At 39.6% G+C, this 14,952-nt stretch overlaps 1 protein-coding gene across 26 annotated transcripts in view; it reads left to right on the top strand.

Moving 5' to 3' along the window:
* Positions 1–14,952, top strand: part of ZNF169 (zinc finger protein 169) — a 60,729-nt gene that overhangs the window by 24,093 nt on the left and 21,684 nt on the right. For 10 of the 26 annotated variants that reach the window (XM_082694213.1, XM_082694223.1, XM_082694220.1 and 7 more), the window contains 2 exons: positions 14,153–14,279; positions 14,686–14,781. In XM_082694213.1, coding sequence (XP_082550339.1) covers positions 14,159–14,279; positions 14,686–14,781 — 217 coding nt within the window. In that variant the 5' untranslated portion in view covers positions 14,153–14,158. Of the gene's footprint in view, positions 1–7,845; positions 9,693–9,990; positions 10,101–14,152; positions 14,280–14,685; positions 14,782–14,952 lie in introns of all 26 variants that reach the window. The other 16 variants (XM_082694207.1, XM_082694215.1, XM_082694203.1 and 13 more) reach the window with 6 other exon arrangements.

The following is a 14,952-nucleotide window of genomic DNA, read 5'->3' as shown; positions in this document are numbered from 1 at the left end:
CTTAGGGTTTCTTTCTTGTTCTTTCTTCAGCTCCTTTAGGTGTAGAGTTAGGTTGTGTACCTGAGACCTTTCTTGTTTCTTGAGAAAGGCTTGTACCGCTATATATTTTCCTCTCAGGTCTGCCTTTGCTGTGTCCTACAGATTTTGAACCGTTGTATTTTCATTATCATGTGTTTCCATTATTTTTTTCAATTCTTCTTTAATTTCCCGGTTGACCCATTCATTCTTTAGAAGAATGCTGTTTAGTCTCCATGTATTTGGGTTCTTTCCAAACTTCCTCTTGTGGTTGAGTTCTAGCTTCAGAGCATTGTGGTCTGAAAATATGCAGGGAATGATCCCAATCTTTTGATACCGGTTGAGTCCTGATTTAGGATCAAGGATGTGATCTATTCTGGAGAATGTTCCATGTGCACTAGAGAAGAATGTGTATTCTGTTGCTTTGGGATGAAATGTTCTGAATATATCTGTGATGTCCATCTGATCCAGTGTGTCGTTTAAGGCCTTTATTTCCTTACTGATCTTTTGCTTGGATGATCTGTCCATTTCAGTGAGGGGAGTGTTAAAGTCCCCTACTATTATTGTATTATTGTTGATGTATTTCTTTGATCTTGTTATTAATTGGTTTATATAGTTGGCTGCTCCCACGTTGGGGGCATAGATATTTAAAATTGTTAGATCTTCTTGTTGGACAGACCCTTTGAGTATGATATAGTGTCCTTCCTCATCTCTTATTATAGTCTTTGGCTTAAAATCTAATTGATCTGATATAAGGATTGCCATTCCTGCTTTCTTCTGATGTCCATTAGCATGGTAAATTCTTTTCCATCCCCTCACTTTAAATCTTGAAGTGGTTTCGGGCTTAAAATGAGTTTCTTGGAGGCAACATATAGATGGGTTTTGTTTTTTTATCCATTCTGATACCCTGTGTCTTTTGATTGGGGGATTTAGCCCATTAACTTTCAGGGTAACTATTGAGAGATAAGAATTTAGTGCCATTGTATTGCCTGTAGGTGACTGTTACTGTATATTGTCTCTGTTCCTTTCTGATCTACTACTTTTAGGCTCTCTCTTTGCGTAGAGGACCCCTTTCAATATTTCCTGTAGAGCTGGTTTGGTGTTTGCAAATTCTTTCAGTTTTTGTTTGTCCTGGAAGCCTTTAATCTCTCCTTCTATTTTCAATGATAGCCTAGCTGGATATAGTATTCTTGGCTGCATGTTTTCTCGTTTAGTGCTCTGAAAATATCATGCAAGCTCTTTCTGGCCTGCCAGGGTTCTGTGAATAAGTCAGCTGCCAATCTAATATTTTTACCATTGTATGTTACAGATTTCTTTTCCCAGGCTGCTTTCAGGATTTTCTCTTTGTCACTAACACTTGTAAATTTTACTATTAGGTGACGGGGTGTGGGCCTATTCTTACTGATTTTGAGGGTGTTCTCTGAACCTCCTGAATTTTGATGCTTGTTCCCTTTGCCATATTGGGGAAATTCTCCTCAGTAATTCTCTCCAGTATACGTTCTGCTCCCCTCTCTCTTTCTTCTTCTTCTGGAATCCCAATTATTCTAATGTTGTTTAGTCTTATGGTGTCACTTATCTCTCGAATTCTTCCCTCGTGGTCCAGTAGCTGTTTGTCCCTCTTTTGCTCAGCTTCTTTATTCTCTGTCATTTGGTCCTCTATATCACTAATTCTTTCTTCTGCCTCATTTATCCTAGCAGTGAGAGCCTCCATTTTTGATTGCACCTCATTAATAGCTTTTTTGATTACAACTTGGCTAGATTTTAGTTCTTTTATTTCTCCAGAAAGGGCTTTTATATCTCTAATATCTTCCATGCCTTTTTCGAGCCCGGCTATAACCTTGAGAATTGTCACTCTGAACTCTAGATCTGACATATTACCAATATCTGTATTGATTAGGTCCCTAGCCTTCGGTACTGCCTCTTGTTCTTTATTTTGTGGTGAATTTTTCCGCCTTGTCATTTTGTGCAGATAAGAATATATGAAGGAGCAAGGGTGGCAACAACCCCAGGAAAATATGCTTTAACCAAATCAGAAGAGATCCCAAATTGTGAGGGGGGACAAAGGGGATAAAAAGAGGTTCAAAAAGAAAGAAGGAAAAAATAAATAAAAGAAAAAAATAAAAAAAAATTAAAGAAAGAATTTAAAAAAAGAAAACAAAGAAAAATATAAAAAGGAAAAGAATATATATTAGATAAACTAGTTAAAAAACGTTAAAAAAGAAAAGGGTAAAAGTTCAAAAAAATTTTAGCAGAAGAAGAGAGAAAAAAATAATGAAAAAGAAAAAAATTAAATTAACTGCAAAACAAATAAAACCACAGGGAGAAAGCCATGAGTTCTGTGCTTTGTTTTCTCCTCCTCTGGAATTCTGCTGTTCTCCTTGGTATTGAAACCGCACTCCTTGGTAGGTGAACTTGGTCTCGGCTGGATTTCTTGTTGATCTTCTGGGGGAGTGCCTGTTGTAGTGATTCTCAAGTGTCTTTGCCCCAGCTGGAATTGCACTGCCCTTATCAGGGGCTGGGGTGAGTAACCAGCTCGGGTTTGCTTTCAGAATCTTTTGTTCCCTGAGCGCTTTCCGTAGAGTTCAGGAGGACAGGAATACAAATGGCAGCCTCCTGGTCTCTGGCCCGGAGGAGCCCAGAGCCCGGGGCCCCACTCCTCAGTGCACCCTCAGAGAACAGCGCCCAGTTACTCCCGTCTGTCTGACCTCCCCCCTCGCTCCGAGCTCACTGAACCTGCGACCAGTTCAAGGTAACCCCGAGCTGCGAGCTTACTGTCGGCTCTGTCTCTGTAGCCAGCCTTCCCGTTCCAATACCCGCAAGCTCTGTGACACTCAGACACCCCCGATCCTTCTGTGACCCTGGGGGACCTGAGGTCTCGCTGACCCCACGTGGGCTTCGCTCCGGTTTAGCCTCTGGAGCGATGTCCTTCAGCGGAACAGACTTTTAAAAGTCCTGATTTTGTGCTCTGTTGCTCCACCGCTTTCCGGGAGCCGGCCCCTCCCCCCGGGGTCTATCTTCCTGTCGCTTTGGATTCACTTCTCCGCCGGTCCTACCTTTCAGAAAGTGGTTGTTTTTCTGTTTCCAGAATTGCTGTTCTTCTTCTCTTCGATCTGCCGATGGATTTGCAGGTGTTTGCAATCTTTAGATAAGCTATCTAGCTGATCTCCTGCTAGCTGAAGTAGTCTCAGCCTGCTATTTCTCCGCCATCTTGACTCCTCCCCTCCAGTTTTCAAATATTTTATACCTTTGAGGGAAAAAGTTTATGTAGCACATGCAATTCAGAATGTTACTTAAGGTAAGAGAGAAAACTTCTGATGTTTCACTTTAACGTTTATGATGTTAATAGAGAAGCATTCTTGGCCAAAATAGAATGTAGCACTTGCTCACTTTTTCCATCCCTACTCTGCCACTTCCTGTGGGATCCTTAGCACACCCTGAATCTCATCCTGTCTGTGACCAGTATCACTCAATATACATTTTTTTCTTTTATTTATATCCTTATGAGAAATTGATGTGAGGGCTTAAGTGTCTGAAATGCTAAGTTTTTTTTTTTTTTTTAAGATTATTTATTTATTTATTTATTTGATAGAGAGAGATCACAAGTAGGCAGAGAGGCAGGCAGAGAGAGAGAGAGAAGCAGGCTCCCTGCTGAGCAGAGAGCCCGATGCGGGACTCGATCCCAGGACCCTGAGATCATGACCTGAGCCGAAGGCAGAGGCTTAAACCACTGAGCCACCCAGGTGCCCCTGAAATGCTAAGTTTTTTAAGATGAAATTTCCATACCTGGAAGAGTGTCAGGCATGCAAACCTACTTGTTTCAGAAAGGGACCACAGTCCAAACTTTTTTTTTTTTTTTTTTAAGAGGAGGGGCAGAGGGCAAGAGAGAATCTTAAGTGATTCCATGCCCAGCATGAAGCCCAATGTGGAGCCCAATCCCACAACCCTGACATGACCTGAACTGAAATCAAGAGTTGGATGTTTAACCAGCTGAGCCACCCAGGCACCCAAAACAATCTTAACTTTTTTTTGGGGGGGGGAAGCATAAAGGGGTTTGTTTTTCTGTTTGAGGCATAGAAATTACATATTTTAGGATTCTTTAAATTGAATTTCCATGTACTTTGGTATGTATCTGATCTGAATTACATAAAATCTTTTGACCTGTATTCTAAATGAATATATTGTTGGCCATATATACACATGGTATTTGGCCATGTCTAAGGAGTTTGGCCTGATAGAAGAAATTGGAATATGCTTTAGGGTTGTGACATAGATCAGGGCTGGACCTACAGGTTGTTAACTAGTAAGAAATTAGCACTCTTTCATTGAATCTTAAGAAATTGTTTTGAATGTCTGCTGTGTGAGGGAGCCTTTAGTCAACAAACAGTGATATCCACAGCACAGCCTCCATTCTTATAAAACTCCTAACTTATTTAGGTATTTGTCACGGGAGTTAAGCATTTAAAAGTTCCTTTATTGAGGTATAATTCACATCCAATAAAATTCACTCTTTCAAAATCTACAGTTTGTAGATTTTAGTATATTCACAAAAGTTGTGCCACCCTCACCACTAATTCTATAATGTTTTCGTAACCCCCAAAGAAAGTGCACACCCATTAGGAGTCACTCCCTTTTCTTCCCTTCCTAACCACTGGCAAGTGCTCATCTATTTTCTTTCTCTATAAATTTGTTTTTTCTGGGTACTTCATATAAATGAAACCATATAATATGTGGTTTTTGTATTTGTTTTCTTTCACTTAGCATAATATTTTCAAGGTCCACTCATGTTGTAGCCCATATCAATAATATTTCTGTTGTTTTTCATTCATCATTCATCAGTTGATGTACATTTCATTTATTCTTGTCATTGGAAAGTAGGATCTTTGATCTATGCACATATTTGAGATTTTAATGATAAAATTGATCTAGTGACTACCCCAGTGTCAGATCTTTAAAGGTGAAGAAACCCAAGAATCCATCAAACTCCTAGAGGAGAACATAGGCAGTAATCTCTTCAACATCAGCCACAGCAATTTCTTTCAAGACAAGTCTCTAAAGGCAAGGGAAACAAAAGCAAAAATGAACTTTTGGGACTTCATCAAGATAAAAAGCTTCTGCACAGCAAAGGAAATAGTCAACAAAACTAAGAGGCAGCCCACGGAATGAAAGAATATATTTGCAAATGACATTTCAGATAAAGGGTTGATAGCCAAGATCTATAAAGAATTTCTTAAACTCAACGACCAAAAAAATAAAGAATCCAGTCAAGAAATGGGCAGAAGACATACAAATGGCTAACAGACATGAAAAAATATTCAGCATCACTACCCATCAGGGAAATACAGATCAAAACCACATTGAGGGGGCGCCTGGGTGGCTCAGTGGGTTAAGCCGCTGCCTTCGGCTCAGGTCATGATCTCAGGGTCCTGGGATCGAGTCCCGCATCAGGCTCTCTGCTCAGCAGGGAGCCTGCTTCCCTCTCTCTCTCTCTCTCTCTGCCTGCCTCTCCATCTACTTGTGATTTCTCTCTGTCAAATAAATAAATAAAATTAAAAAAAAAAACCACATTGAGATACCACCTTACACCACTTCGGATGGCTAAAATCAACAAAACAGGAAATAACAAATGTTGGTGAGGATGTAGTGAAAGGGGAACCCTATTACATTGTTAGTGGGAATGCCAGCTGGTACAGCTACTCTGGGAAACAGTATGGAGTTTCCTCAAGAAGTTAACAATAGAGCTACCCTATGACCCAGCAATTGCAGTACTAGATATTTATCCCAAAGATACAGATGTAGTGAAAAGAAGGGTCATATGTACCCCAATGTTCATAGCAATAGTCCACAATAGCCAAACTGTGGAAGGAGCTGAGATGTCCTTCATCAGATGAATGGGAAAAGATGTGGTTCATAAATATAATGGAATATTACTCGGCCACCAGAAAGGATGAATACCTACTGTTTGCATTGACGTGGGTGGGGCTGGAGGGAATTATGCTTAAATAAGACAACCAGAGAAAGACAATTATAATATGGTGTCACTCATGTGTGGAACATAAGGAGTAGCATGGAGAACCACAGGGGAAGGGAGGGAAAACTGGGAAGAAATCAGAGAGGGAGACAAGTCATGAGCTATTCTTGACTCTGGGGAACAAACTGAGGGTTGTGGAAAGGGAGGTTGGGGGGGATGGGGTATCTGGGTGATGGGTATTAAGGAGGCAGGTTAAGTTATGATAAGCACTGGGTGTTATACACAACTAATGAATTGTTGGACACTACATCAAAAACTAATTATCGGGGTGCCTGGGTGGCTCAGTGGGTTAAGCCTCTGCCTTTGGCTCAGGTCATGATCTCAGGGTCCTGGGATCAAGCCCCGCATCGGGCTCTCTGCTCAGCAGGGAGCCTGCTTCCCCTCTCACTCTCTGCCTACTTGTGATCTCTCTCTGTCAACCCCCCCCCCCAAACTAATTACTCTATATTGGCTAACTGAACATAAGAAGAAGAAGAAGAAGAAAAAGAAAAAGAAACATTCACATTTAAATATATGGCTCTTTACAGGTTAAAAACATTCACAGGTTTTCATTGTCCCATCCCACTGTTTCTCAGTGATTGCAAAATTTAACTTTTTCCAATGTTTGAGAACCTTTTTTTTTTCTTAAGATTTATTTATGTGGAGTGGGGAGAGAGCACCCAAGTAGGGCGAGGGACAGTGGGAGAGGGAGACTCTTAAGCAGACTCTCCACTGAGTGCAGAACCTGATGTGAGGCTCGATCCCACAATCCTCAGATCATGATCTGAGCTGAAATCAAGAGTGGGATGCCCAACTGACTGAGCCACCCTGTTGCCCCTTGGTAACCTATGGTGGGAAATTTTGTTCATGAAATCAATTGTAGTGTGATAGTTCTTCACACCAGAAAATATGCCAAATGAGAAGATATAAGTAATTTAAATTGTATGAGCTACAACTGTGTAGTAGAATGTGTTCTTTTGTCTGCTTTCAAAACGATTCGCAGGATACTACAACACCTCTGCTTTCTCTTCTACCACTAACTACCTTTCTCTCCTGCCAGGTGCTTCTCCTTACCTACATCATGGACATTTTTCTTCTCTTCCTCTGTTCATGGCATCTCCTACCTGCACCTCCCTACATACTTCATTTAGATTCTTAGCCCTCTATTCTTTTCTTGACTGTTCTGAATCTTAGCCATCTTTCAAATTTTAATTTTTTTGAGATATAATTCACAGACCATAATTCAGCCTATGGATGAAATGATTAGATAAGAACTTTAAAGTCTCTTTTAACTATGCTCAATGTGGAAAAGGAAATTGTAGCAAATCAGATAAAATCAACTTTAACACAAAGGGAAAGAAAACCATTTCTGAATGATAAAAGAGTCACTTTAGCAGGAAGACATACCAGTATGTATGCATGTGTTGAATAACAAAGCTTTAAAATACTTGACAGAATTAAAGGGAAAAAGGCAACTGTACTATTACAGGGAATTTAATCCCCAGTGAGCAGTTGATAAGACAAGTAGGTAAAAAGTCAGTAGAGACATATATGATCTAAAGAAAACTAGCAACTACATCATCTTGATCAGTAGTTACAGAACACTACACTGTGCAACTGCAGAATACACATTTTTTTCAAATAGGTTTGGTATGCTCAGCAAGATAGACCTAGTGAATTTGAAGGGATTTGTAGAATACAACTTATATTCTGTAACTCCAATTGAATTAGAAACCAATAATAAGATACCTAAGTAAATCTCAAGTATTTAGAAACTAACCAACACATTTCTTCACATTTCTTCACTGCTCCTTACATCAAAGAAGAAATTGCACTGTGACATCAAAAGGGTGGAGGAAGTGAAATACGTGGCTCTGCACCTGCCGCAAAGCAACTGATGAGCTGCTGAAATCTGCCAGAATTATGTTTTGTCAAACTTGGGAACCTAGTCAAAAGTGGAAAATTTGGTGAAGAAAGAAGCTCCTACTTTGTGGCAGAAGAGTGCGGCAGCGTTTTAAACTGCCTGCCTATTAACTATATCAAATATACACAAAGAGCTAAAGGAAGCCATAAACATGGAACTAAAAGGAATTGGGCCAACAGTGTTTGAAGAGACAGAATATCAATAAAGAAATTATAAAAAGGAGTCATACAGAACTTCTGGAGCTGCAAAGTACAACTGAAGTGAAAAACTTGTTTTGGGAGTTTAATAGCATATTAGGCAGGCAAAATAGAGTTAGTGAATTTGAAAATACCTAAACTGAGATTATCCACTCTGAGCAGCAGGAAAAAAAAGAACATTGAAAAATGCACAGAACCTAAGAGACCTGTGAGACACCAACAGATGTACTTACATATACATAGTGGAAATTGCAGAGGGAAAGGAGAGGGATAGAAAACTTTAAGAAATATCCAGACACTCCCCAAACTTGCTTTAAAAAACAGCCATAAAGCTATACATCTAAGAAGCTTAGTAAACTCCAAGTAGGATAAACTCAGATCCACACCCAGACATGTAGTCAAAATTATCAAAATCCATACACCAAGATAGGATTTTGAAAGCAGCAAGAAGATATCTGTTACCTACTAGGAAGGGTTTTTCAGTAAGATTAAGAGCTGATTTCTCATTAGAAATCATGGAGACCACCAGTCAGTAGGATAACCTATTGAAGGTCTTGGAAGAAAGACTGTCAACTAAGATTTCTATATACAGCAAATTATCCTTCAAGAATGAAGGAGAGGGGTGCCTGGGTGCCTCAGTTAAAGCCTCTGCCTTCAGCTCAGGTCATGCTCTCAGGGTCCTGGGATCAAGCCCCACAGGCTTAGCAGGGAGCCTACTCCCCCCTATCCCCAATGCTGCCTGCCTCTCTGCCTACTTGTGATCTCTGTCAAATAAATAAATCTTAAAAAAAAAAAAAATGCAGGAGAAATAAGAGGTTTCCAGATTTCAAAACAAAACCACAAAACCAGAGAGAGCTCATTAACAGTAGGCCTGCTCTACAAAAAATGCTTCAGGCAAAATGGACACAAAACAGTAACTAAACCATTAGAAAGAAAATTTAACACTGGAGCACTCAGCAGGGAGTCTGCTTGAGGTTCGCTCTCTCCCTTTTGCCATCCTTCCACTTACATGCATGCTGTCTCTAAAATAAATCTTAAAAAAACAAAACAAAACAAAACAAAAACCTTAATGAGGTTTTGCACCAGTCAGATTGGGTTTTACCAGAAATAACAAGTGTCATGCACTGTTGGTGGGAATGAAAGGCGCCATTGTGGAAGACGTCTGGAGACACCTCAAAAACATGAAAAGAGAACCACCATATATGATCTGTCACTATGATAGTAGATCTATCCTGGAAGAAAGGAATTGTCAACCCCAAGTTCTATACCAAATGAAAGATATTTCATTTGGTATAGAAATGAAGGGAAAATCAGGACATTTTTCAGATGGAGGAAAACAGAATTTGTCTCTAGGAGCATGGACAGATGCAATTTTAGAAACAAAAAGGAAACAATAAAAGAAGGAAACTTGGAGCATCTGTGTACAGTAAACAGTTAACATAACGGGCTTCAGACTGTTATTCTTAAGAAATCCTGCTTGCAAGATGATCCTTCGGCAAGATCCTTGGGATCTTGCATTTCTGGGAGGTTAGCACCATTCTCAGAATTGGTAAGAATGGTTGACTATAGTTGCATAGTTTGCAAAAACTATGCAAACTGTTGGGTTTATGCTGAAAGAGCCTGTGACCAGTCCCTACTAAAAAAGTTGGGCAGTGAGCCTCTAATGAGCTTCCTTATTAGACAGTGTTTAACACATGTTGTCACAGGTCCTTGGTGGTGGAGTTAAGTGGGTCATGTATTACTCCACTGGGAGAGTATTCTTGGATGCTTGTTCCTGATTTCCTTTAGACGTTGGCTTTTGTACCATTTCTCTCTGGTGATTTTGCTTTGTATCCCTTTGTTTGTAGCCATGTGTACAACCATATGATGAGTCTTGCAAGTCCTGGTGAACATCAAACCTGGGGGTGGCCTTGGGGACCCCTGACACCATCAGGAAGAAAGCACAGGAAAAATATAGGTAAATATAGGAGGCACTCCTCTTGCACATGAATTTTCTAAACTAATTTTGATGGTTGATGCAAAAATTATTACACAGTCTGATGTGATTCTAAAGATAGAGAGGAAATATTTAAGATTACCAGAAGGGCAAGAGGATGTAATGGGAAGTAAAAGTTTCTGTACTTCCTTAAACTGGAAAATGAAGATACCAGTAGACTGATTAGTTATATGTATATAATGTAGCTCCTAGAATACCTACTAGAAATGTTATATAAAAAATACACAGCACTGGAGAAATCAAAATAGAATTCTTTAAAAAAAAAATTCTGAGTAACCCAAAAGAAGTCAGTAAAAAGAAAAGCAAAAAGAATAAAATGATCTAAATATACCAGCCAAAAGAGGGACTGGCATAGTAGAGTAAGAAATAGCAGCAATGACAACAACAAACCCTATATTTTGTCTAAATGAAACTTCAAACATTATAACATAAGCAAGTTAAAAGGATAAAAAAATCATGCAAACATTAACCAAAGGAAAGCTGGAGTGGGTATATATTAAATCAAGTAAGGCAGACTTCAGAGCAAGGAAAGTTACCAGATACAGGGTGATAAATGGTCAATTCCAGGAAGACTGTGATCCTTAATATGTCTGCATCACATAACAGTTCACAGTATTTGAAGAGAAAACTGAAAGAAGAAATAGACAAATCAACGATTGGGAGACTTTAACACCCTTCTCTCAATGATGGAAATAGTGGACCCCAAATCAGTGAAGAGTTTTTGTCAATACCATCAACCAAGAGAATGTGATCTTTACAGAACACGTCACCCAACAATAGTAGAATACATATTCTTTTCAGATGCCCACAAAAACATACTAAGGTAGACATATCCTGAGCCGTAAAACAACACATAAAACACAAGTATTTGTTTATCTTAACAAAAGTAGAGAACTGATTACAGACAAAGTGTGTTTTCTGACAACAGAATCAAACTTGAAATCAGTAAGAGAAAGATGACAGAAAAGCCTCTAAGCACTTACAGAATAAACTACACACTTCTAAGTTATCCATGCATCAAAAATGAAATTTCAAGAGAAATAAAAATATACATGGAAGAGAATGGAGAAGAAAATACAATATATCAAAGTATCTGGAATACAGCACTGAATATGTATGTTAGAAAAGAGTAAGAGTCTCAAGTCAATAAGCTTCTACCTCAGGAACCTAGAAAAATAAGAGCAAAGTACACTCAGGAAAACAAATAGAAGGAAATAATAATGTTAAAGGCAGAAATCAGCTGCTCTTCTGAAAACAGTAACATTGAAACAACTTCTAGCAAGACTAAGAAGGAAAAAAAAAAAAAGAGTAGACACAAATCACCATATCAAGAATGATACAAAGGGGCGCCTGGGTGGCTCAGTCAGTTAAGCATCTGCCTTTGGCTCAGGTCATGATCTCTGAGTCCCAGGATCTAGTCCCACATTGGGCTACTGGCTCAGCAGGGAGTCTCCCCTAGCCCTCCAAATCTCATGTGCACATGCGTTCTCTCTCCCCCCTCTCTAATAGATAAAATCTTTTAAAAAAAAGAAAAGAAAGAAACAAAGTTTATCTCTACATACTCTGAAGCCACGAAAAGAATATCAACCCATATACTTCACAACTTAGCTGAAACGAACTGCTTCCATGAAAAACAAACTACCAAAACCCACCCAATATGGAGTAATTTGAACAGCTTTGTAACTATTAAGGAAGTCTAATTTGCAATCTAAAAATTCCTACAGAAGAACTCTACGGGCCCAGATGTTTTTACTGCCAGATCTTTGAAGAACATTTAACACAAGTGCTATATGACTTCTTCCACTTAACAGTTCACTCTATGGAGCACATATTACATTGATACCAAAATAATTACATGCTATTACCAAGTACAGTTTACTTTAGGAATGTAAGACTAGTTTCATATTTGAAACTTAGTGTAATCCACCATATTAATAAACTAAAAAGAAAAACCACATGATTGTATCAGTTGATGCAGTAAAGGCATTTATTTGACAGAATTCAACAATAACCATAGTGGGAAAAAAAATTCTTGTAACAAAAGGAATGCAGGGGAACTCCTCTACTTGAGTAGGGACATCTACCAAAAAATCTATATCTAACTTTTTTTCTTTCCTCAGTGAGGCTTTTCTTGGCCATTTACCTAACCTTTTTTTTTTTTTTTTAATTTGCTGAGGTATACATAATATAAAATTTACTGTTTTTTTTTTTTAAAGATTTTATTTATTTCTTTGAAAGACAGAGATCACAAGTAGGCAGAGAGGCAGGCAGAGAGAGAGAGAGAGGGAAGCAGGCTTCCTGCGGAGCAGGGAGCCTGATGCGGGGCTCAATCCCAGGACCCTGAGATCATGACCCGAGCCAAAGGCAGCAGCCCAAACCACTGAGCCACCCAGGCGCCCCTAAAATTTACTGTTTTAACCAATTTTAAATGTACAGTTCAGTGGTATTAAGTATATTCACACTGTTGTAAAACCATTCCCATTCTCCAGGTCCAGTACTGCTTCATATTCCCAAACTGAAATTCAGTTCATTAAAAACGGACTCATTCCTCATTCCTCCCAGCTCTTGGTAGCCTCTTTTTCACTTTGTCGCTAAGTACCTGTGTACCTGCTGTAAGTGAAATCAAACACTTTTTGTCCTGTGACTGGCATATTTCATGTAGCATAATGTTTTCAAGGCTAATCCTTGATGTTGAATGTATCAGAATCTCCTTGCTTTTTAAGGCTGAATATATGCCATTGTATGCATATACCACATTTTATTTATCTGTTGATGGACATTTGAGCTATTGTGAATAATGCCATTAGAGACTTTGGTGTGTAAATATAGAGTGGTAGATAGCTAAGAGTGGAATTGCTGGATCGTAGGGTCCATTGTACATTTACTGTATGAGGAACTGCTGGACTTTTCCACAGAAACCACACCATTTTACATTTCCTACAAGAAATGCACAAAGGTTCCATTGTCTCCCCACACTCTGCCAGAACTTATTCTTTCCCTTTTTTTTTGGTAATAGCTATCCCAGTGAGTATGGCATGATATCTCATTGTGGAACAGTATTCTTAATGCTGTGAGACATAACACTTTCCTCCTTATGTCAAGAATAAGGCAAAGATGTCTGCTTTTACCACTATTTATTATGCTGTTAGTACTGTAATAAAGCAAGAAGAGGAAAGAAAACGCATATAGATTTATATAAGGGAAGAAATAAATCTGGCCCTATATGCAGATGCCATGCTTGTCTATGTAGAAAATCTCAAGGAATGTAGGAGGAAAAAAAAAATCATAGAACTAAGTGAGTTCAGTCATGCTGCAGGATTTAAGGTAAACAGTAAACTGTACTTCTATATCCTAGCAATGAACGTGTCACTGAAATTAAAAATATAACAGCATTTGAAGTTTTTAGGTATCAATCTAACAAAACATACATGAATTTGTATGCTGAAAACCACAAAATGCTGATGAAAGAAATTAAAGAACATCTCAGTAAATGGAGAGACATACCATATTCATGGATTTGAAGAATCAATGTAGTAAAGATGTTAGGTCTCCTCAAATTAATATAAAGGCTCATGAAAATCTTGTCAAAATTCCAACAAGGTTTTTGTTTTGTTTTGTAGATACAGATCAAGATTCTAACATTTATATGGAAAGGATATGTCTTAGAATAGTTAAAATAACCTTTAAAATGAAGAATAAGGTGGGAGGCATGAGGCTAGCTGATTTCAAGACAAACTATAGCCAATCAAAGCTGTGTTTTTGACAGCATCATAGACATAAGATCAAAAGAAGAAAGGAGAGGACCCCTAACTAGACCTATGAGCAATGTGAGAAGAAGGTTAATAATAGTCTTGAACACATGGCACTAAGAGTTTGGGTTAAAAGCGGGATCTGTGAAACTCACCGGGGTGCCCCACACCAGCATTCTTTCTGATTTGGCCCTGGTTAGTGGCTTAGGTTGATTAGTGCATGTGGCTGGCTTCTGGGTGAGCATGAATGTGTTTGTGTTACAGGCATTAATGGCCTTCAGGGATGTGGCTGTGGCCTTCACCCAGAAGGAGTGGAAGTTACTGAGTCCTGCTCAGAGGACCCTGTACCGGGATGTAATGCTGGAGAACTACAGTCACTTGGTATCACTGGGTAAGGACAGCTTGTCTCAGGTCATCTTAAGATTTTATATACCAGCTGCCATGCTTTTGACTCAGAAAGGAAAATAGTATTTTCCCTGTACCCCCAGAGAATGTCTGGGGGTATATGGTCTGACACTGAATTGCCAGGCCTCTTCCAAGGCTGGGCCCCTCCTCCACAGTGATTTTCCTTCAGATCTGGGAATCCCAGTATTCACTTAACTACAGTGTACTGCCTTTAGATCCAGAATTCCCCCCTCCCTTTACTCATCCTTTCTCAGTGCTCAGAGAACCTTTGCACACCTCCCCACGCTTCCCTGGCTCCTTTTGGGTTATTGCATTTGCTTGTTGACTGAGTTCTGCCATAGCCTCTTAAGCCTCTAACCTAGGGTCACCTTGGTTTCTTTCCCTGTGAGTAGGAATTGCCTTTTCCAAACCCAGACTCATCACACAGCTGGAACAAGGGGAGGAGCCCTGGAGAGAGGAGAGCGAATGTCTTCTGGACCTTCGTCCAGGTGAGTGGGAAGCAGGGGGCAGACGAGGAGACCGGGCAGTGAGGCTCTCAGCAGATCCGGAAGGAGGAGGGCACCTGGATTTCTGGGGAGCGCTCTTCGTCGGGCCCCGTGCCATGCCGGCCTGCTCACCCAGAGGGGGCTTCCCTGGCATCCTCTTTCCCCCCAGGCAGT

This window comes from Mustela nivalis (assembly GCF_964662115.1).
Source record: "Mustela nivalis genome assembly, chromosome: 13".
NCBI lineage: Eukaryota > Metazoa > Chordata > Mammalia > Carnivora > Mustelidae > Mustela > Mustela nivalis.
This window is presented reverse-complemented; position numbering and strand designations above follow the sequence as displayed.